Here is a 24,380-nt window from a genome sequence, read left to right on the forward strand (position 1 = left end):
TAATCATTTTATGCATGTTTCTATTGTGAAATTGTCTCAGGAACACGAATATGATAAAGTTATCACCAGAAAATGGGATCTAAGGGGTCCCACGAGCAAAAATGTACAACCAAAAACTTCACAAAAAGTAAAAGTGTCTATATAATATGTTAAACTGCCTTACCCAAAGTGTTCTCAATTTCAGATGGTAGTCCCAGATGTCCCCTACAAGCTGCAGGTCGAACCGAGTTGATATCTGGATGGAACACTTTTTATTTGAGTTTGAAAATTAAGAGCGAGTCCACGAATAGGGCATACCCCTTTGTATGGGACGTCGTTTGGACCTCACCAATCTGCCTGAAATTTTCAGGGATTGTTTGTACATATAAAACTAGCATCTGGCCAAAATATGAGCACTCTAGGTCAACGGGAAGTGGAGTAAATCGGGACACAAAGTTTGAAGGTTCAAAAACGTCAAAAATCTTAAAAAGGCTATAACTTAGGCAAAATTCAATTTCTTTTCAAAATTCAAAATGCATCTGAAAGGGCTTCAAAAATTCAACAAAATGCAGGATAGAGCATCCCAATTGGTTAAATCTAAAGGGAGTTATTGGCATTTTAGTGAAAAAATAGCATAATTTTCAAACTCAAATAAAAAAGTGTTCCATCCAGATATCAACTCGGTTCGACCTGCAGCTTGTAGGGGACATCTGGAACTACCATCTGAGACTGAGAACGCTTTGGGTAAGGCAGTTTAACATATGGGTCATTCCACCTGAAGTGTGCAAGAAAATATGCAAATTTGAAAATTACCATCTCCGATTCTGCTCAAATTTGGCAGAGCTGTTGAGACTATCAAAACATGCAAAAATCCCGAATTTCATCCAAATCGGACCACCCCCTCCATTTTTGTACCCTCTCAAAAAATCGACTTTTTGGCGATTTTTGAGCGAAACCCCTATCTCCAAACAACGCTAACTCAGGAACCACAAATCTTAGAGGGTCGGTCTTAGACTCAATTTTGAAGGAAATTGGACGTAGAATCCATTTCCGTGATCAAAATTTAGATTAAAATATGTTTTCTACCTGTATTGCGTAATTGAAAACTTTAAATGGCCGTATCTCAAAACAGCCCTATTTATTTTTTAAATTTGACCTCACCATCGTATTCCCCGTCCGATTATACATAAGAATCACTTATCGACAGAAAGGAATATGTTTCGTTCCAGAGATATCGAATTTTAAAGTTTTTATTTTTTGAGATTACCTACATTAGCTTCATGCGCCGCATATGCTAGAAGCACTCAGAAGCGCTGTTCAATAACTGCTACCTGGTTATTTATTGAATTAAGATTTCATCCCAAATAATCATTAGCAAATTAGGCAAAAATGTAATGTACACCACTGTAGGAAACTGCTGTATACGGTGAATTTGTGTGCTAGCCCACAGTACAAAGCAAGAACGACACGCAATACAGGGCAGAATGGAATTCCCGCAGAGCTAGCAGGAAATTGTAATTGATCTTGTAACTTAAGAAAAAGTGTACGATACATAATCGTGTTAAAAATTATGAATTAATATGAATAAAACTCTCGTGAAGCATGATTAAGGAGGAGGATTTCTGGAAAGTATAAAACTGAAAATAGGTAAGAAAATCACAACGATTAATCTGATTTATTATCTAGTTGTGTTATTATTCAGTTGTTTTCATTTCGGCACCGTCCGAACAATAATCTTTTTTTTGTTTGTCAATCATTTCGAAATCTTGGAAGACGATACAGCTGCTATCCACATGTATCAGAAGTATATGGTATTGCTTTTGAAATTAAATGTACCAGAATTGAAAAAAAAATCATCAATTATTCTGATGAAACACATTATAAAAATCGGTTTAATATGATCAATCTTTCAAACCCTAAGGCAGAATTTGGGGTTTTTGCTGAATGCACTATTTCGCCACCGCACATGGCAAAAGCTCTAGAACCCATGAGAATTATTTCATCTACTACAGCCAGCTCTACATTTGTTCTCGTTTCAAATAAAAGAAGAAATAAAAGAAATAATTTGAGAAAGTGGGAAGAAATGAGGAATTAGAAAAAATATGAAAATAATAGAATAATGATAATTTTTTGAAAATTGTATTGTAAAAAACTCTGTAGCATTTGCAAATAAATATTAAAAGTTCAAATTTTACTTAATATGGTTCAATGACACTGAGATCAGGAAAAATAGTGCATTAAAAATTACCCAATAAATATTCCTTAAACAAAAAATAGATTGTTCAAGGTACTGATTATCTCAAAATCGTATAAAATTGAAAAAATAATTCATCTTACATTACACCAGGTAGTTATTATTGATCAGCACGACTGAGTGCTTCTAGCAGATGCGGCGAGTGTAGATATTATAGGTAATTTCAAATACTTAAAACTTTAAAATTCGATATCTCTGGAACGAAACATATTCCTTTCTGTCGATAAGTGATTCTTATGTAAAATCGGACGGGGAATACGATGGTGAGGTCAAATTTAAAAAATAAATAGGGCTGTTTTGAGATACGGCCATTTAAAGTTTTCAATTGCGCAATACAGGTAGACAAAATATTTTAATCTAAATTTTGATCACGGAAATGGATTCTACGTCCAATTTCCTTCAAAATTGAGTCTAAGACCGACCCTCTAAGATTTGTGGTTCCTGAGTTATCGTCGTTTGGAGATAGGGGTTGCTCAAAAATCGCCAAAAAGTCGATTTTTTGGGAGGGTACAAAAATGGAGGGGGTGGTCCGATTTGGATGAAATTCGGGATTTTTGCATGTTTTGATAATCTTAACAGCTCTGCCAAATTTGAGCAGAATCGGAGATGGTAATTTTCAAATGGTGTTCCGCTTCAGGTGGAATGACCCATATTAAATAGACACTTTTACTTTCAGTGAATGTTTTGGTTGTAAATTTTTGCTCGGGGGACCCCTTAGATCCCATTTTCTGGTGATAATTTTATCATATTCGTGTTCCTGAGACAATTTCACAATAGAAACATGCATAAAAATGTTTATTTTGATCCATTTTAACCCTTTAAAAAATAAAAGTTAAAAAAAATAAAAGCTACTTTTTTCTGGTGTCATCTAGTATCCTTGGTAACTAGCTTGATTTTCAATAAATGTGAATCGAAGATTTTTTTAAAACTTTTATTTTTTAAAGTGTTAAAATGGATCAAAATAAACATTTTTATGCATGTTTATGTTGTGGAATTGTCTCAGAAACACGAATATGATAAAATTATCACCAGAAAATGGGATCTAAGGGGTCCCCGAGCAAAAATTTGCAACCAAAAAATTCACTAAAAGTAAAAGTGTCTATTAAATATGTTAAACTGCCTTACCCAAAGCGTTCTCAGTCTCAGATGGTAGTTCCAGATGTCCCCTACAAGCTGCAGGTCGAACCAAGTTGATATCTGGATGGAACACTTTTTTAATTGAGTTTGAAAATTATGCAATTTTTTCACTAAAATGCCAATAACTCCCTTTATATTTAACCAATTGGGATGCTCTATCCTGCATTTTGTTGCATTTTTGAAGCCTTTTCAGATGCATTTCAAATTTTGAAAATAAATTGAATTTTGACTAAGTTATAGCCTTTTTAAGATTTTTGACGATTTTGAACCTTCAAACTTTGTGTCCCGATTTGCCCCACTTACCGTTGACCTAGAGTGCTCATATTTTGGCCAGATGCTAGTTTTATATGTACAAACAACCCCTGAAAATTTCAGGGAGATTGGTGAGGTCGATGCGAGATGGGTATGCTTTGCTCGTGGACTCGCTCTTAAGCTATTTTTTAACTAAATTCCCAATAAATCCCTGTAGACTTAACCAATTGGGACGCTTCTCCCTGTATTTTGTTGCATTTTTTAAGTCCTTTCAGATGCATTTTGAATTTTGGAATTAAATTTAATTTTGCCTAAGTTATAGCCTTTATAAGATTTTTGACGTTTTTGAACCTTTAAACGTTGTGTCCCGATTCGCCCCACTTCCCGTTGACCTAGAGTGCTCATATTTTGCCCAGATGCTAGTTTTATATGTACAAACAACCCCTGAAAATTTCAGGCAGATTGGTGAGGTCCAAACGACGTCCCATACAAAGGGGTATGCCCTGTTCGTGGACTCGCTCTTAAGTGATTTTTTGAACATGTTTTTGTTTTTGTAATTTGAACAACTAATCCAACCATCCCAATAACAGTTGATGATCTTGCAATAACAATAACTGACCTTTTCAGGTTATTATTCAATGCCAAAAATGTTATTCCCTTGTTATTTCCGTCTCCTCAGGAAATAGCCTTTTATAACACACAAGAAATTATGGCAATGTGTAGTCTGTATCAGGTTTGTATATGCTGATACAGCTTACCTCAGTCCCGAGCAATAGGAGTTAGCCCTCGCGCTGCTCCCAACGACCCAACGACCCATTGCAGCCCAATTGGCATTGTGGGGCCATACAATGCCCAAGGATCTGAGAACGTCAATATAGAAGAAAGCACCAGAAGGATCCTTATTCTATATTTTTAGATACTTTAAAGACCCCCAGGTATTTTGTGGTCTCTATTACAAGTTTCAGCTCGAACCTAGAAGTTCAAAAGCTTGAATGGGGATAGCACCCATATATAATTGTAATAATTGTTAGATTTAAGTATGCTCTTCTTGTATCATTGGAGTTTGTAAACTTGTTGATGCGTTGAGACGAGGTGGTTTTGTACCTCTCTAAGAGAGTGTCCTCTGACACACCTCAAGGGGGCTTTTACCCACCTCCAAATAAAAAACAAACAAAATAAACAAACATCTATTTTTACTTCAAAGAACCTTCAACCCCAGGATTCGAAATGACGACCTTTGGATTGCAAGTCCAACTTCCGATCAAGGACTCCAACGGAGCAGGCTTGGTTAGGTGCGTTGATTGTACTAATACCAGGAAGACAACTCCTACACCTGTAATGATTAGTCGACCGTACATCAACTGAGGCTGGAACCGACGTTTTACTTCACCATCCGATTGGAGCCGTGATTTCACATTGCCCGTCTCAAGGAATGCGGACGGGGTCGTGGGCTGGGATCGAACCCAGGCCGACTGGGTGTGAGGCAATTACGCTTGCAACTACAATTGTTTATTGTTTATTCGTCAAGCTTATGTAGACTACTTACAATTTTCTTACATACTAGATATTATTTCTATAGTACAGATTTTTTCGTAGTTCCGGTTTAGACATGTCGAAATGTCTGTACTGTGAATTTTCATTATAAAAGCGCATCATTTGATTTAATGGCGAATTTTTTAAATAATTTGTCGTGTATGCAGTTATTCTAAAAAGTGGTGAATGTCTAAGAGTACGGCTTGGTTCATGAATAGTTTATTGTTTATTCGTCAAGCTTATGTAGACTACTTACAATTTTCTTACATACTAGATATTATTTCTATTGTACAGATTTTTTCGTAGTTCCGGTTTAGACATGTCGAAATGTATGTACTGTGAATTTTCATTATAAAAGCGCATCATTTGATTTAATGGCGAATTTTTTAAATAATTTGTCGTGTATGCAGTTATTCTAAAAAGTTGTGAATGTCTAAGAGTACGGCTTGGTTCATGAATACTATTGCGTATTACTGAAAATAATGCTGCTGACTGTATGCGTTGAGAAATAATGTCGTTGATGAAAGAGAGCATGGCAAATTTACGACGTTCTTGTAATGATTGTATGTTTATGAGCATGCAGCGTGCTTCATACGATGGGAGAGGAAATGCAGTCCAGTTAAGTTTACGTAGTGCGTACAGTAAGAATTGTTTTTGGACAGATTCAATACGTGCTTGGTGTGCGGCATAGTATGGATTCCAGACGATACTACAGTATTCCAAGAGTGGCCTGACATACGTTATATAGAGTAATTTAATAGTATACGGGTCCTGGAAGTTGAATGCAAAGCGCTTTATAAAGCCTAATGTACTTTTTGCCTTGTTTATTATTGTGTTATAGTGTTCTACAAAAGTTAGTTGTGAGTCTAGGATGACACCTAGATCACGTACTACTTTGCATTTTTCTACTGGTTGGTTTCCTAATAATACTGTTATGTTTGGTGTTTCATGTTTTCTGCTGAAGGCAATGGAATTTCATTTCTTTACATTCAATTGGAGTAGGCTTTTACTACACGGTGTATTTTTTCGAGACCTCAATGATAAAAAATTCGGTATGTCTGATATTTGGCACCATGAAAGAAGGGCTCTTCCCCGTCATTTTGCGGTATATACCGAAATATTTCGTCGGGGGGTCTAGTGCAACTTTTTTTTTGAAGATTTTTTTTCGATTTTATGGGATATTTGTTCAAAAAAGTCACAGAAAATCGGTGCATTCATGTTGATATCATTCAAACTTCTTATGAATATGCCTTGGGGATTCTAACCAACTATATTTGACCAATATTTGACCTCCAATAAAAAAAATTCGAACCAAATTTACCAGATTTCTAGCTTTCTTTGAAATAACCCCAACATCCAAGCTGGAAACCCCGATACGACCGAAAGCAAATCTTTTCTTTGTACAATTTGTCATGAAATAGCAGTAACACATTTCCCGGATAGAGATTTGAGCATTAAACAATGCAAAACATAGATTATTTTTTTAATAAGCTGTTTATAACCTAATAGGTTCCGAAAATTATTTTTTGCAATTCCGTCGTGAAACTACTTACTTTTCCTGTCATTCTTGAACGACGAAATAGCCTACTTTTCTGTACCAAAAATAACAGAATCGAATAGCAACACTTTTCAGCACTTGTTTCGAAAAGTAACAGTTTTCAACATTTTTTTGATTCAAACGATTTATTGACAAAATACATGAAAATTTGACATAAAATTTCACTCAATGGGTGTTTTTCGGAATTGCAAAAAATGTTGTATGGAACTCGTTGCAAAACTTGATTTTTTCAGCACTCTTCGTATTTATCCAACTCGGTGAAACTCGTTGGATAAATATACGACTCGTGCTGAAAAAATCCTCTTTTTGCAACTTGTTGCATAAACTACTATTTTCAATCCTCTGCCACATAACACCATTACATTTTTAAACATTTTTGAATCAATCACATTGTAGAAAACAGTTTTCTGAACAAGTTCCATAAAAAAGTATCACTTTTGGTTCAATATAAGCAGAGATATGCCCAATTTCCTGAAATAAATAGTGCCTTTCTCCAAAATTTCTTAATTTAATTACCTTTCACACGATGGGCACTGCCTACTGAGTTTTGTAATGAATGCTATAGAATAATTTCATTAATTTCGTCAAAACTTGTTATAATTTTTACGTTTTAATAACATATAATCATCATAAAAAATATCTTAGTAGGCAGTGCCCATCATGTGAAAGGCAATTAAATTAAGAAAATTTTGGAGAAAGGCACTATTTATTTCAGGAAAATGGGCATATCTCTGCTTATATTGAACCAAAAGTGATACCTTTTTATGGAACTTGTTCAGAAAACTGTTTTCTACAATGTGATTGATTCTAAAATGTTTTAAAATGTAATGGTGTTATGTGGCAGAGGATTGAAAAAATAATTTTCGGAACCTATTGGGTAATAAACAGCTTATTAAATAAATAATCTATGTTTTGCATTGTTTAATGCTCAAATCTCTATCCGGGAAATGTGTTACTGTTATTTCATGACAAATTGTACAAAGAAAAGATTTACTTTCGGTCGTATCGGGGTTTCCAGCTTGGATGTTGGGGTTATTTCAAAGAAAGCTAGAAATCTGGTAAATTTGGTTCGAATTTTTTTTATTGGAGGTCAAATATAGTTGGTTAGAATCCCCAAGGCAAATTCAAAAGAAGTTTGAATGATATCAACATGAATGCACCGATTTTCTGTGACTTTTTTGAACAAATATCCCATAAAATCGAAAAAAAATCTTCAAAAAAAAAAGTTGCACTAGACCCCCCGACGAAATATTTCGGTATATACCGCAAAATGACGGGAAAGAGCCCTTCTTTCACGGTGCCAAATATCAGACATACCGAATTTTTTATCATTAGTTTCTTCTAAAAAATACACCGTGACTACACCATGTGTAGAAAAGATTAATTTCGTTTTGGAATACATGACTGTCATTGGCATTTCCTATTTCCATATACAATTTCATGTCGTCTGCATATACAAGTACGTTAATTTTTTTAAGAATTAAGGAAATGTCGTTTACATACAAGATGAAAAGAAGAGGTCCTAGATGGGATCCTTGCGGAACCCCAGAGGTGACGTGAATTGATTCCGATAGTACATTTTGGAAGCGAACAGTTTGTTCGCGCTTAGTCAAATATGACTTAAGCCATTCCAAAAGATTCGGTTGAATTCCAATTTTCTGCAGTTTGAAGATTAATAATGGTATGTCGATTCTGTCAAATGCCTTACTAAAGTCTGTGTAAATTGCTTCTACGAAATTGCGATTATGCATTGCATTCAGTGTAAAATTTACAAATTCTAAAAGGTTGGTGCTAGTAGAGCGGCCTTTAAAAAAGCCGTTCTGTTTACATGTAATGCGGTTTTTTACTTGCTGAAAGATTTTTTCATTTATAATAGATTCGAAAAGTTTTGGAATGCAAGACAAAAGGGCAATTCCGCGATAATTACGTATGTCTGATTTTGGGCCTGACTTGAAAATAGGCACCAAAAAAGACTTTTTCCATGTTTGTGGGAATTTTCCAGTATTTATTGACATGTTGAAAAGATGATGCAGTGGATATGTCAATTCTTCTGCAAGGTTCTTTAGGAATGCAGGTGCTATTCCGTCGGGTCCTGGTCCTTTTGATGAGTCTAAGTCCTTCAATGCCTGGCGTACTTCCGTTTCTGACAAAGAATTGACTGAGACGTCATTTGGAAATTCCGGTATAAATGAAAAGTAGTCGCGGTCGCGGTCTTCTTCGGAAAATGAGGTGTATACTTCTTTGAAAAATTTTGAAAAAAGATTGCAAATTTCTTTTGAGTTACTGCCTACATTTTCGTCCAGTTGCATTTGCGATGTGAAGTTACTACTTTTGGATTTGGATTTTACGTAATTAAAGAAATTTTTCGGGCATGATTTGACTTCAGATTCGACTTTACTATTATATTTTTCGTTGGCAGAATTGAGTGCCGAAAAAAATTGGTCGGAAATATTCAGATAATTCAGAAGATTTGTGTCATTTGAATTGTTTCTGTATAGTTTGTAGGCTTTTTGTTTTCTATTCTTTAAATTTCTTAGTTGTGGAGTGAACCACACTGGGTATTTATTGCCTGTGTTATTACGTCGTCTTCTTCTAGTAGGTACGGTTTCAGATGTTATAGTGTTAATTTCCGTATAGAATTTTCCTACAAATTCGTCGACATTTCCTTCATTATTAAATAAATTTTGCCAGTCAACAAATCAGAGATCGGCGCGTATTAAATATGATAATACGAGAAAATGACAAGGTTCATAGGACAGCGAAGGTTAAAACTGCCATAAATACATGAATTAACAACAACAACACCGACACAGTTCATCACTACGGATCAAATAACTTCTAGGGGACCATCTATAAACCACGTGGACACTTTTTTTTAAATCTCAAATAAAGATATGAAAACCTATGTACATTTTTCGCAGAAACACGAAGGTATTTTTAGAAAATGGTCTGCTATCAATATTATTATTCAAAATAGCTTTCTAGATTTAAGAAATCGATGATAAGTTTAGAGTTGCTTATGAGTTTTGGACCAACAAGTGTCTCCACCACATTAAATGTGGTTCAATGGAGACGCATGATGTTTCTGTAATCAAGCATCGTCGCCATTGTGACATCTTGTCGCACGTTTGAATAAAGTCATACAGGCGATGATAAAATCCCACACACACTGTATGCCCGGCGCAACACGCTGGAATGGCGTGTTTGCTCTTTCGCCCGTGTCCGTCAAGTTCACCACTCACCTTTGCTGCTGCTTTGGATGTGGCCGGGCAAACTCAGCCACGGACATATCGACCAGGTTCGGTCCACCAGCAGCGGCCAGCAACGGTAGGCCGACAGCCGCCGACAAGGGAAGCTGACCCAGCAAGGCCGCCGTTGATGGACCACCCGCCACCGTGCTGCCCGGAAACGGATGGGGATAAACCCGACCGGATCCTAGGTGGTTCTCCACGGCCGAAAGCATTGGCCGAATTTTGTCCGGTTGAAACAGTCTGTCCGAGCCTGGTACTGCTTCTGCTGGCCACCGAACCGAACCTCGGTTCCGGTGACGGCGGTCGGTGACTGTTCCGCTGCTGTTACTGCTACTAATATCTCCGAGAGCGTGGGCCAAAAAATCGGATTCGGATTTTGCTCTGCTAGACTAACTGTTGCCGCCTTGGCTTCCATGCAAACTCCCGTGCAAATAACGTGGCGATAATTGAAAGGTTTTTATTCTTCGTTTTCGTTTTTTTCCTTCTTCAGAGCAATTTTTATTCTCAAACTACTGGCAGCTTCTAACCAGACTTAAACCATTTCCATCCACATTTGAATCCATTTGAAATCAATTCTATTGACGTAATTCTATCAAAAAAAATCTCGTTTCTTCTCTCACTCTCTCACACATTTTAATCTACTTCTCCTCACTTTTTTCTCTTTCTGTTTCGCGCTCCCGTCAGGTATCTTGTTTCACTCGAATTTTCATGAATATTATCGGCGTCGACGTCGGTTGTCGTTACACTCCGGCGGTGTCTCGTGACCGGTTGTTGCACAAATGACCGAAAGTGTTGTTCTGACTGTGGCGTGAGGCAGCGGCTACGGCAACTACGGCTGTTGGTTCTGAGTACATTTGCTGCTGCTGGGCCATCGCCACTCACTCCACAGTTTATATCCACACACCAACTTTATACAAACACTGTGAACTGTGTACTTTAGGCGTGTTTATCTGAAAGAAAAAAAAAACAAAAAGAGATGTAAAATATGGGAGAATGAAAAAACACTATAAATAATGTCATTGTTATCCGAGCATTCGTTGGTGAAGGTTGTCTGAATCAACATGACTCGTCGCGTCCCGGCGCAAAACGCCGGCAATATTGCCCTACCTGCGGCTCAAGCAGGCAAAAAAGTGGGAATTTCCAAAAGGAAGGTTGAGGCCTCAACTGATGGCCAAAAACCGGGAATTTCCAAAAGGAAGGTGCTTTTGGAAGTGACATCGAACAGCAAAAAGACGAAAAAGAGCGACGGTACTGTACCGATGGATGAGGAGGAGGAGAACTCTTCATCGCACGAGGAGCAGCTTTTGAAGAACAACAAGTTCGCTGGACTGCCTGACGAGGACCAGGTAGCGGAAGCAAAGGAGAATGAAGTGAAACAGCGAAAGGAGAAACTGCCTCCTTTTTATGTACGGCAATCAGCAGCAACGATCGACTTACGAGCGGGGCTGGTTGAACTCATCAAGTCTGGGAAAGTCCAAGGCAACATTCGTCTGTGTCAGGACGGATTTAAGGTGCTGGTGCAATCCAGGCAGCACTATCAACTGGTCAAGGATTACTTGACCAATAACGAGGCGGAGTACTTTACCCATGATGTCGCCATGGATAAGCCGTACAAAATCGTCGTCAGAGGTCTGTACGACATGCCAGTGGAGGAATTAGCTGCCGAGCTAAAAGTTTTGAAACTCGATGTGTTGGCCGTGCACAAAATGAGCCGACGCAACAAAGACATCAAGTACCGTGACCAGCTCTACCTGCTGCATTTGGCTAAGGGATCGACGACGCTTCCTGAGCTGAAGGCAATCCGAGCGGTTTTCAACATTATCGTGTCGTGGGAGCGATACCGACCAGTGCACCGTGACGTCACACAATGCTTCAACTGCCTGGGTTTCGGGCACGGAGGTAAGAACTGCCACCTAAAGCGTCGTTGCGCCAAATGTGGTACCGATGCGCACATCACATCCCAGTGCATCCAAGATTCGCTGGTTAAGTGCCTCAACTGCAACGGTGAGCACTCGTCAACCGACCGAAAGTGCCCCAAGAGAGCTGAGTTCGTGAAAATTCGGCAGCAAGCATCGACGAAGAATCAGCCTCAGCGTCGTAGAACTCCTCCAGCCCTGGTGGAGCAAAACTTTCCACCTCTTCAACCGCAACGCCAGGTCCCGAACTTGGCACCGTTGCCGTTGGATCCCAAGAAGAGAGCTGAGATGAATCAACCGCGGCCTGGTTCCAGCCAGGAGCCGAGACCGTCACCACCGGGCTTCAGCCAGGAGCCAAGACCAACCCAAGAACCAGCAGTTGAGGAAAATGGTAACGATCTTTACACCTCAACCGAACTCCTCAATATTTTCCAACAGATGTCCGCTGCACTGCGTGGATGCAAAACCAAGACCCAGCAGATTGAAGTGCTGACCTCGTTCGTCATCCAGTATGGATCGTAGGTCCCTCAAGATGCTGAATTGGAACGCTTGCTCCATTAGGAGGAAGAACTTAGAGCTGGTGGATTTTCTTCGCGAGAAGGAGATCGACGTAGCTGCCATCACGGAAACTCATCTGAAGCCCGGTGAAAAAGTTTATCTGCAAAACTACAAGATCGCGACGCAGCTCGATAGGACCACCTCTGGAGGAGGAGGTGTGCTTGTCGCTGTTCATCGTGATCTCAAGCCACGCCGGCTGCCACACTTCAAGCTGGACATCATCGAGGCCGTTGGGGTGGAAATTCCCACTTCGGTTGGCCCAGTACTCTTCATTGCTGCATACTGCCCACGTCAGGTGAATGCCAGAGATGGTTCAGCAGCAAAACTGAAGAGCGATATCCAGAAGCTGACACGGCGGAGCGCAAAGTACATCATCGCTGGTGACCTCAACGCGAAGCATGAAGTTTGGGGCAACAGCAGGAGGAATCGGAACGGAGTGATTCTGCACAACGATCTGCAAAACGGATACTACAACGTTGTGAGTCCGGATCGTCCAACGAGGGTGGCTCGGTCTGGGAATCACTCAATCATAGACTTCTTCATAACCAATATGGCTGAGAACGTGGCTCATCCTGAGGTGTTTGAAGAGTTGAGTTCTGATCACTATCCGGTGGTTGTGGAGGTTGGAGCTTCCGTTACTCCGCAGCGGCAACCAACCCGGAAAGATTACCACAACGTTGACTGGCAGCAGTTTCAGCAAGTGGTCGACAGCAACATCGACTATGATCAACACCCGGAAACTTCTGCTGATATTGATCGTTCGCTGGAGGTGATCCAGCAGGCTATCAACCAAGCAGAGGCTGCCAACGTTCGGGAGGTTCCTGTTAATTTTAAGGTAACTGATATTGACGTAGATACTAAACACTTGATTAGACTTAGGAATGTTTATAGGAGACAATATCAACGGACTGGGGACTATGACAAAAAGATTTCAGTGAACAATTTGAACAAAATCATACAAGACCGACTTGACAATATCAGAAATCAAGAATTTTCAAAACATGTAAGCCAGCTTGGGAATTATTCAAAACCATTTTGGAAACTATCAAAAGTTCTTAAAAACAAACCAAAGCCTATTCCTCCTCTTATTGTTGAGGATTCTCCTTTGATTACATCCGAGGAAAAGGCAAATGCACTTGGGCTTCATTTTGTTAGTTCACATAATCTTGGCGCTTCCATGACCAGCCGTAAAGAAACATCAGTTGCCAATAGTATTTCAACAATCAATGACTCTACCTTTGAATTTCCTGCAGATTCCCATGTTTCTGGTGAGGAAGTCAAAGTTGCAGTTAAACAAATGAAAAATATGAAAGCTCCAGGCTTTGATAACATTTTTAATCTAGTGTTGAAAAAACAGAGTGATCAGTTCTTTCAACATCTAGCCAATATTTTCAATAAATGTTTGCAACTTGGTTACTTCCCCACCAATTGGAAACTGGGCAAAGTCATACCAATTTTGAAGCCTCAAAAAGATCCAACATCGCCAACAAGTTATCGTCCCATTAGTCTTTTGAGTAGTCTGTCCAAACTCTTTGAGAAGGTCATCTATTCAAGGCTTTTGGAATTTACCAACGATAATAATATAATTTTGAATGAGCAGTTTGGCTTCCGAAAGGGGCATAATACTGCTCATCAGCTTACGAGAGTAACTAAAATCATCAAGCAGAACAAGCTTGAGTCTAAATCAACTGCTATGGCTTTGTTGGATGTTGAGAAGGCTTTTGACAATGTTTGGCATGATGGTTTGATACATAAACTGTATTTATACGGTTTTCCAATGTATCTTATCAAAATTATCCAGCACTATCTTTCGGAGAGATCGTTCAGGGTTTTTCTGAATGGGATTGCTTCTGGATTATTCAACATTGATGCTGGGGTTCCCCAAGGAAGTATTCTTGGCCCACTTCTGTACAATATTTTTACATCTGATTTGCCTACTCTTCCTGGTAATGGTGTGTTGTCACTTTTTGCTGATGACACTGCCGTTATTTATAAGGGTAAAATAACCAGATATTTAGTTGGCCGTCTTCAGAAGGGTCTTGACGTTCTTTCCGAATACTTTGGCGACTGGAAAATTCGCATAAATGCAGCCAAAACTCAAACCATCATTTTTCCACTTTCCAAATCGGCCCGATTTGTCCCAAAGGATGATGTTTTGATTAAAATGAATGATGTTTCAATACCCTGGTCAAAGGAAGTTGTCTATTTAGGTCTCATACTTGACTCGAAACTATTGTTTCGGCAGCATGTAGATAAAATATTGAACAAGTGCAGCATTCTCATCAGGTGTTTGTATCCTTTAATTAACAGAAAATCAAAGCTATCTTTGAAAAATAAGCTAGCAGTTTACAAACAAATAATTTACCCCGTTATTGAGTATGCAGTACCTGTTTGGGAGTGTTGCGCTAGAACTCATAAATTGAAGCTCCAGCGTGTCCAAAACAAGGTACTCAAAATGGTTTTGAATGTTCCTGGCTGGACAAGATCAAGTGAGGTTCATGAATTAGCAGAAGTAAAAATGTTGGATCAGAAGATTCAAGAAAAATGTTTGAAATTCAGGGAAAAATGTGCTATATCTGAATACCCCTTGATTCAAGGATTGGTTTAGTCTATGGTAAGATTAAGTTAGTTTTAAGTTAGGTTATGTTTTCTTAACTTTTTTTTTTCCTCATTGTACCTAGTGTTACAAAAATGATAAATCATATACTTTTAAAGTTAAGAAAATGAACAGTGTTTGAATCACGAAAAGCAAACTAAAGCTGAAGAGCCACAGCTGACCACTTATTATGTAAACCAAATGTAATTATTATAAGAAAGATTCAATAAAGTATATTTAATTAAATTAAATTAACTATAAATAATGTGGATATATTTCAAACACACTCAGTTGTATTAGAAAATGACGTATTTTTTCTTGAACAACCAAAAAAAAATAAAATTAAAAATCTCAATAGAACTCTTCGGGATCAAGCTTTGTGTTCACAAGCCTGAACAAATGTATATATATTTAACCATGATATTGATTTTTATCTCCCATTTCTTCAAATGTTCTTGCAAATAAATAAAGAAATTATGATTTGGCATGTATGTCTTAATAAATTAGTACCAATGAATCGGGACCGTTTTACTGTCAATTGATTGTTGAAAAAAATATGGGGAGATGGCTTATCTTTCTATAGCATATTTGTCACAAGATAGCAAACAAGCGATGATATATAAAATGCCACTACAAAAATCCTGCAGACATTCTTTTTTCGATTGATGTATTCTAAATCAAAATATTAATGTTATTTTTTTTTCTTAAAACGTGAGAAATGGTCGGCTGGGATTGATACCTTTACAGCCTAAAAAACATCAAAGGTGAATTTTTGTAGTTTCGTACCGAAAAAATCTTCATATCGAAACTCTTTGAGTATTTTTACTTGTGAAACTGAGTGTCAGTAGTATACACAGATGGTCGTCGTTCTATTTCGGCGGTTGGCAGTTGATTGTGGGAGGGGTGGTGGGTGGTGGCCAAGTGTACCGAGCTGAATGAAAATGAATGTAGTGAATGAGATGTGAATGGGTTAGAGAAAGAAAAAAAAAACATCTGAAAAGCAGCAGCAACACACACTGTTAACCCGTAACCCGTTGCGAGTAAATGAGGGAAAATGACTCGGAATTTACGACGACGAATGTGAAAATTCTGCTCGCCTCGCAAATGACAGATCGTTTTGTATCAAAACTTACGCGGTACTCAGGTCGGCGCTGTTTACTACTCTCCGATGGAGACGCACGGTTTGTTACTAATGCCGAACGACAATAAAAGATGTTTGGCTAGAAATGTTAGATATAATCGTGAATTCACACACAGCTATCGGCTCAAAATCCGACTGAACAACTCAGCAGTTTCAGAGGGCGCGCTGACGCTGAGCGTTGTTTGCATGCTTGCTGAATGTATGTGAACGAGTCAGCAGGAACACACATTTGCTTGTCACTCAATTGTTGAACTATGTGCTTTTGTTCAACGGGTTTGGCTTGAAAAAGTAGCATGTACTAACGTTGTAGGAAATTTGAGGCTTGCGTAGATTATCATGAAAACGAGTCAGTCGTTGACATTTGGGACACTACACATTTATATGGAAATTCCCCTTTTTTCTCGAGCAGGGGAGAGTTTAGGTGTTAAAAGTTGACTAGAAGACTCTCAAATAAGTGCTTTTTTGGTCCTTATCGTCAGTGTTCAGTGTGCAATGCCTTTCTGCAACAGACTAATTTTCAAGCATGCAATAATATTTTTTGCTGCTTTGATAAATAAAAATAAAAAAGAAAAAAAGGTACATTTAAAAAAAATACCGGAAGCACACACATTTTTTTACAATAATCACACAGCAATGCTTGTTTGTTTGTTTTCCATTTTTTCAACAAAGATATTTATCTTGATACCACAAAGTTCTTCTATTTTCCTTTTCCCTTCCCCCTTTCCTTCAAGTTCAACATTCCAACAGAGCACAAGAAAATGTTCGAGGGCTCAAATTTCCCAGTATTACCATAATAAGTTCGAAATAATTTTCACACACATACATCATACATACAAACACACACACACACACACACACACACACACACACACACACACACACACACCACTACCAGCATCAAAACTGACTTCTCCCACGCATACATCAACTCTCTGGATTGTGGTCACAACCTTCCGTGTGTTTGCTCTCTTCTCCTACCCCCTTGGCAGCTTACTCCGTTGACGTGGCCCGCCACTGGGGCGCGTAGCAAATTCTCTGAATGAACATGTACATAACCCACAGAACCCACCACGAATAGCGTTGGGATCTCGCGCGTTTCCAAGTAACCATCAGCCGCTCCCCCCATCTTCTGCCCACCCGCACCTGCCCGGGATCCCGGAACCCGACGAGGGGAGATGAAGGTCACGGCACGTGCGGCGACGAATCCACGAACTCGTACTACGACCTATCCTGGTCTACTCACTATCGTGTATACACCACAAGAGAAGAAGACCAAGAAGAATAGCTACTGCTGCTGCTTCCGGAACCTGGCACAACCCACGACAACGGAACCGACGCCGCGTCATAAGACGGCCGCTCGCAGACTGAGCCACGGATTGCCGGAGCAAACACCGCGAAGGCTCTTGCAGGCTGGCCCGATCAGGTCGCATGCGTTTGCGCAAACTCGGCACCATCCGACAGGTCGTCGGTCGTCGTCGCCGTTGTGTGTCGGACTCTACACGGGTCTTTTACCCGGCACCAGCAGCGGCACCGGGCGTGGTGGCATTCGGCTTGGTGTAGGTTCCAGCGAACCGGATTCGTCCTTGAACACGAAAAAAACGACTTCAACCGGCATGACGTTGAGGGTGGTATCGCACGAGAGTGGGGAGATCAGGAAGACGGGGTTTAATGTTGTTTACTCAATTTGACTGTTTCCATCGACCAGAATAGATTGTACCCCCCATGTACAACAGAGCAGCCAACGTACAAGCTGGGATGGATGGGGAGGGGGGTTGTCAGGGGAGAGTGATGTACCTACTCACTCTCTCTATTCGATGGCGGCGGAAAAGTTTGAAATCCAAAAGTCGATGATTCACAAAAAAAACGAGACTACGGATGTCGTATCCTAGTTCGGTTGAAAAAGGTGCAGGTGGTTATGTTCTACATGACCAATATGACAAAGAACTTTGTACAAAACTCCTAAAAAATATTCTATTTTATTTTATATTTTTAAAGCATTGCCTATGTATTTAATCCTAAATAATTTATTCCTATAAAATGTTTTCAATCTTTGGTACCTCTGTGGAAATAAATTGCCAAAACAAGTATGGTTCGGAAAATGTCCAATCAAAATGGTAATTTTCATGTCCAGTATCAAAAACCATGAATTTTGGTACCCATATTGCCCCAAGTCGAATAGTTCGATTAATGTCCCCCCGGTAGAACCTTCCCGAGGGCAATTGCCACTCCGGGTGTGGCCTATCCGGTCAAAATGGCCATTTTCATTACCAGTTTCAAAAATCATGAATTTTGATACCCATATTGCCCCAAGTCGTATGGTACGATTAATGTCCCCACGGTAGAACCTTCCCGAGGGCACTGGCCACTCCGGGTGTGGCCAATCCAGTCAAAATGCCCATTTTCATTACCAGTTTCAATAACCATGAATTTTGATACCCATATTGGCCCAAGTCGTATGGTTCGATAAATGTCCCCCCGGTAGAACCTTCCCTCAGGGCCATGGCCACTCCGGGTGTGGCCAATCCTGTCAAAATGGTCATTTTCATCACCAGTATCAAAAACTATGAATTTTGATACCCATATTGCCCCAAGTCGTATGGTTCGAATAATGTCCCCCCGGTAGAACCTTCCCGAGGGCACTGGCCACTCCGGGTGTGGCCAATCCAGTCAAAATGGCCATTTTCATCACCAGTATCAAAAATCATGAATTTTGATACCCATATTGGCCCAAGTCGTATGGTTCGATAAATGTCCCCCCGGTAGAACCTTCCCTCAGGGCCATGGCCACTCCGGGTGTGGCCAATCCTGTCAAAATGGCCATTTTCATCACCAGTTTCAAAAATCATGAATTTTGATACCCATATTGCCCCAAGTCGTATGGTACGATTAATGTCCCCGCGGTAGAACCTTCCCGAGGGCACTGGCCACTCCGGGTGTGGCCAATCCAGTCAAAATGGCCATTTTCATCACCAGTATCAAAAACCATGAATTTTGATACCCATATTGCCCCAAGTCGTATGGTTCGAATAATGTCCCCCCGGTAGAACCTTCCCTCAGGGCCATGGCCACTCCGGGTGTGGCCAATCCAGTCCAAATGCCCATTTTCATTACCAGTTTCAATAACCATGAATTTTGATACCCATATTGCCCCAAGTCGTATAATTCGATAAATGTCCCCCCGGTAGAACCTTCCCGAGGGCACTGGCCACTCCGGGTGTGGCCAATCCAGTCAAAATGGCCATTTTCATCACCAGTATCAAAAATCATGAATTTTGATACCCATATTGGCCCAAGTCGTATAATTCGATAAATGTCCCCCCGGTAGAACCTTCCCGAGGGCACTGGCCACTCCGGGTGTGGCCAATATCCTATAAATGTGGTCCCAAGCCCATTGCCCCAAATCATTCTGGTCCGGTGACCGTCCTTACAATCTTCATAAGAACAGAATTCCTCCCAATTTAGTGCACAAACTGTGTCTTTCAATGTGTGCGTGTGTGTGTGTGAGCAATAAAATTACCACCGTGGATCCGCTTTTGTCGAAACCTCGTAAGGCACTGAATTTTTCTGAGGCTATCTGTTAGCTTAAATAGTTCGCATGAAATGTGGCAACAGTGGTGCAACATTCTCGCGTGACAGTTCCACGAAAACAGGAGAGGAGGCAAAATTTGCACCATGTTGCCACATTTCATGCGAACTATTTAAGCTAACAGATAGCCTCAGAAAAATTCAGTGCCTTACGAGGTTTCGACAAAAGCGGATCCACGGTGGTAATTTTATTGCTCACACACACACACGCACACATTGAAAGACACAGTTTGTGCACTAAATTGGGAGGAATTCTGTTCTTATGAAGATTGTAAGGACGGTCACCGGACCAGAATGATTTGGGGCAATGGGCTTGGGACCACATTTATAGGATATTGGCCACACCCGGAGTGGCCAGTGCCCTCGGGAAGGTTCTACCGGGGGGACATTATTCGAACCATACGACTTGGGGCAATATGGGTATCAAAATTCATGGTTTTTGAAACTGGTAATGAAAATGGCCATTATGACTGGATTGGCCACACCCGGAGTGGCCAGTGCCCTCGGGAAGGTTCTACCGGGGGGACATTAATCGAACCATACGACTTGGGCCAATATGGGTATCAAAATTCATGGTTATTGAAACTGGTAATGAAAATGGGCATTTTGACTGGATTGGCCTCACCCGAAGTGGCCAGTGCCCTCGGGAAGGTTCTACCGGGGGGACATTAATCGAACCATACGACTTGGGCCAATATGGGTATCAAAATTCATGGTTATTGAAACTGGTAATGAAAATGGGCATTTGGACTGGATTGGCCACACCCGGAGTGGCCAGTGCCCTCGGGAAGGTTCTACCGGGGGGACATTAATCGAACCATACGACTTGGGGCAATATAGGTATCAAAATTCATGGTTTTTGAAACTGATAATGAAAATGGCCATTTTGACTGGATTGGCCACACCCGGAGTGGCCAGTGCCCTCGGGAAGGTTCTACCGGGGGGACATTAATCGAACCATACGACTTGGGCCAATATGGGTATCAAAATTCATGGTTATTGAAACTGGTAATAAAAATGGGCATTTTGACTGGATTGGCCACACCCGGAGTGGCCATGGCCCTGAGGGAAGGTTCTACCGGGGGGACATTAATCGAACCATACGACTTGGGCCAATATGGGTATCAAAATTCATGGTTATTGAAACTGGTAATGAAAATGGGCATTTTGACTGGATTGGCCTCACCCGAAGTGGCCAGTGCCCTCGGGAAGGTTCTACCGGGGGGACATTAATCGAACCATACGACTTGGGCCAATATGGGTATCAAAATTCATGGTTATTGAAACTGGTAATGAAAATGGGCATTTTGACTGGATTGGCCACACCCGGAGTGGCAATTGCCCTGGGGAAGGTTCTACCGGGGGGACATTAATCGAACCATACGACTTGGGGCAATATGGGAATCCAAATTCATGGTTTTTGAAACTGGTAATGAAAATGACAATTTTGACCGGATTGGCCACACCCGTAGTGGCCAAACCATGAATTTTGATACCCATATTGCCCTAAGTCGTATGGTTCGATTAATGTCCCCCCGGTAGAACCTTCCCGAGGGCACTGGCCACTCCGGGTGTGGCTAATCCGGTCAAAATGGCCATTTTCATTACCAGTTTAAAAAACCATGAATTTTGAAACCCATATTGCCCCAAGTCGTATGGTTCGAATAATGTCCCCCCGGTAGAACCTTCCCGAGGGCACTGGCCACTCCGGGTGTGTCCAATCCAGTCAAAATGGCCATTTTCATTACCAGTTTCAAAAACCATGAATTTTGATACCCATATTGCCCAAATTTGTATGGTTCCGTAAATGTCCTCCCGGTAGAACCTTCCCTCAGGGCAATGGCCACTCCGGGTGTGGCCAATCCTGCCAAAATGGTCATTTTCATTACCAGTATCAAAAACCATGAATTTTGATACCCATATTGCCCAAATTTGTATGGTTCCGTAAATGTACTCCCGGTAGATCCTTCCCTCAGGGCAATGGCCACTCCGGGTGTGGCCAATCCTGCCAAAATGGTCATTTTCATTACCAGTATCAAAAACCATGAATTTTGATACCCATATTGCCCAAATGTGTATGGTTCCGTAAATGTCCTCCCGGTAGAACCTTCCCTTAGGGCAATGGCCACTCCGGGTGTGGCCAATCCTGCCAAAATGGTCATTTTCATTATCAGTATCAAAAACCATGAATTTTGATACCCATATTGCCCAAATTTGTATGGTTCCGTAAATGTCCTCCCGGTAGAACCTTCCCTCAGGGCAATGGCCACTCCGGGTGTGGCCAATCCTGCCAAAATGACCATTTTCATTACCAGTATCAAAAACCATGAATTTTGATACCCATATTGCCCAAATTTGTATGGTTCCGTAAATGTCCTCCCGGTAGAACCTTCCCTCAGGGCAATGGCCACTCCGGGTGTGGCCAATCCTGCCAAAATGGCCATTTTCATCACCAGTATCAAAAACCATGAATTTTGATACGCATATTGCCCAAATTTGTATGGTTCCGTAAATGTCCTCCCGGTAGAACCTTCCCTCAGGGCACTGGCCACTCCGAGTGTGGCCAATCCTGCCAAAATGATCATTTTCATTACCAGTATCAAAAACCATGAATTTTGATACCCATATTGCCCAAATGTGTATGGTTCCGTAAATGTCCTCCCGGTAGAACCTTCCCTCAGGGCAATGGCCACTCCGGGTGTGGCCAATCCTGCCAAAATGGTCATTTTCATTACCAGTATCAAAAACCATGAATTTTGATACCCATATTGCCCAAATTTGTATGGTTCCGTAAATGTCCTCCCGGTAGAACCTTCCCTCAGGGCAATGGCCACTCCGGGTGTGGCCAATCCTGCCAAAATGGCCATCTGTATCACCAGTATCAAAAACCATGAATTTTGATACCCATATTACCCAAATTTGTATGGTTCCGTAAATGTCCTCCCGGTAGAACCTTCCCTCAGGGCAATGGCCACTCCGGGTGTGGCCAATCCTGCCAAAATGGTCATTTTCATTACCAGTATCAAAAACCATGAATTTTGATACCCATATTGCCCAAATTTGTATGGTCCCGTAAATGTCCTCCCGGTAGAACCTTCCCTCAGGGCAATGGCCACTCCGGGTGTGGCCAATCCTGCCAAAATGGTCATTTTCATTACCAGTATCAAAAACCATGAATTTTGATACCCATATTGCCCAAATGTGTATGGTTCCGTAAATGTCCTCCCGGTAGAACCTTCCCTCAGGGCAATGGCCACTCCGGGTGTGGCCAATCCTGCCAAAATGGTCATTTTCATTACCAGTATCAAAAACCATGAATTTTGATACCCATATTGCCCAAATTTGTATGGTTCCGTAAATGTCCTCCCGGTAGAACCTTCCCTCAGGGCAATGGCCACTCCGGGTGTGGCCAATCCTGCCAAAATGGCCATCTGTATCACCAGTATCAAAAACCATGAATTTTGATACCCATATTACCCAAATTTGTATGGTTCCGTAAATGTCCTCCCGGTAGAACCTTCCCTCAGGGCAATGGCCACTCCGGGTGTGGCCAATCCTGCCAAAATGGTCATTTTCATTACCAGTATCAAAAACCATGAATTTTGATACCCATATTGCCCAAATTTGTATGGTCCCGTAAATGTCCTCCCGGTAGAACCTTCCCTCAGGGCAATGGCCACTCCGGGTGTGGCCAATCCTGCCAAAATGGCCATCTGTATCACCAGTATCAAAAACCATGAATTTTGATACCCATATTACCCAAATTTGTATGGTTCCGTAAATGTCCTCCCGGTAGAACCTTCCCTCAGGGCAATGGCCACTCCGGGTGTGGCCAATCCTGCCAAAATGGTCATTTTCATTACCAGTATCAAAAACCATGAATTTTGATACCCATATTGCCCAAATTTGTATGGTTCCGTAAATGTCCTCCCGGTAGAACCTTCCCTCAGGGCAATGGCCACTCCGGGTGTGGCCAATCCTGCCAAAATGGCCATCTGTATCACCAGTATCAAAAACCATGAATTTTGATACCCATATTACCCAAATTTGTATGGTTCCGTAAATGTCCTCCCGGTAGAACCTTCCCTCAGGGCAATGGCCACTCCGGGTGTGGCCAATCCTGCCAAAATGGTCATTTTCATTACCAGTATCAAAAACCATGAATTTTGATACCCATATTGCCCAAATTTGTATGGTCCCGTAAATGTCCTCCCGGTAGAACCTTCCCTCAGGGCAATGGCCACTCCGGGTGTGGCCAATCCTGCCAAAATGATCATTTTCATTACCAGTATCAAAAACCATGAATTTTGATACCCATATTGCCCAAATGTGTATGGTTCCGTAAATGTCCTCCCGGTAGAACCTTCCCTCAGGGCAATGGCCACTCCGGGTGTGGCCAATCCTGCCAAAATGGTCATTTTCATTACCAGTATCAAAAACCATGAATTTTGATACCCATATTGCCCAAATTTGTATGGTTCCGTAAATGTCCTCCCGGTAGAACCTTCCCTCAGGGCAATGGCCACTCCGGGTGTGGCCAATCCTGCCAAAATGGCCATCTGTATCACCAGTATCAAAAACCATGAATTTTGATACCCATATTACCCAAATTTGTATGGT

At 41.0% G+C, this 24,380-nt stretch overlaps 1 protein-coding gene across 4 annotated transcripts in view; it reads right to left on the minus strand.

Annotated features, from left to right (window-relative positions):
* The window catches only part of LOC120426429 (ataxin-1), a 115,951-nt gene that overhangs the window by 17,693 nt on the left and 73,878 nt on the right, over positions 1 to 24,380 (minus strand). For 3 of the 4 annotated variants that reach the window (XM_052706062.1, XM_052706061.1, XM_052706063.1), the window contains one exon: positions 9,956 to 10,914. In XM_052706062.1, coding sequence (XP_052562022.1) covers positions 9,956 to 10,176 — 221 coding nt within the window. In that variant the 5' untranslated portion in view covers positions 10,177 to 10,914. Of the gene's footprint in view, positions 1 to 9,955; positions 10,915 to 17,418; positions 17,539 to 24,380 lie in introns of those variants that run through there. The other variant, XM_039591190.2, reaches the window with a different exon arrangement.

Source organism: Culex pipiens, chromosome 1 (assembly GCF_016801865.2).
Source record: "Culex pipiens pallens isolate TS chromosome 1, TS_CPP_V2, whole genome shotgun sequence".
NCBI lineage: Eukaryota > Metazoa > Arthropoda > Insecta > Diptera > Culicidae > Culex > Culex pipiens.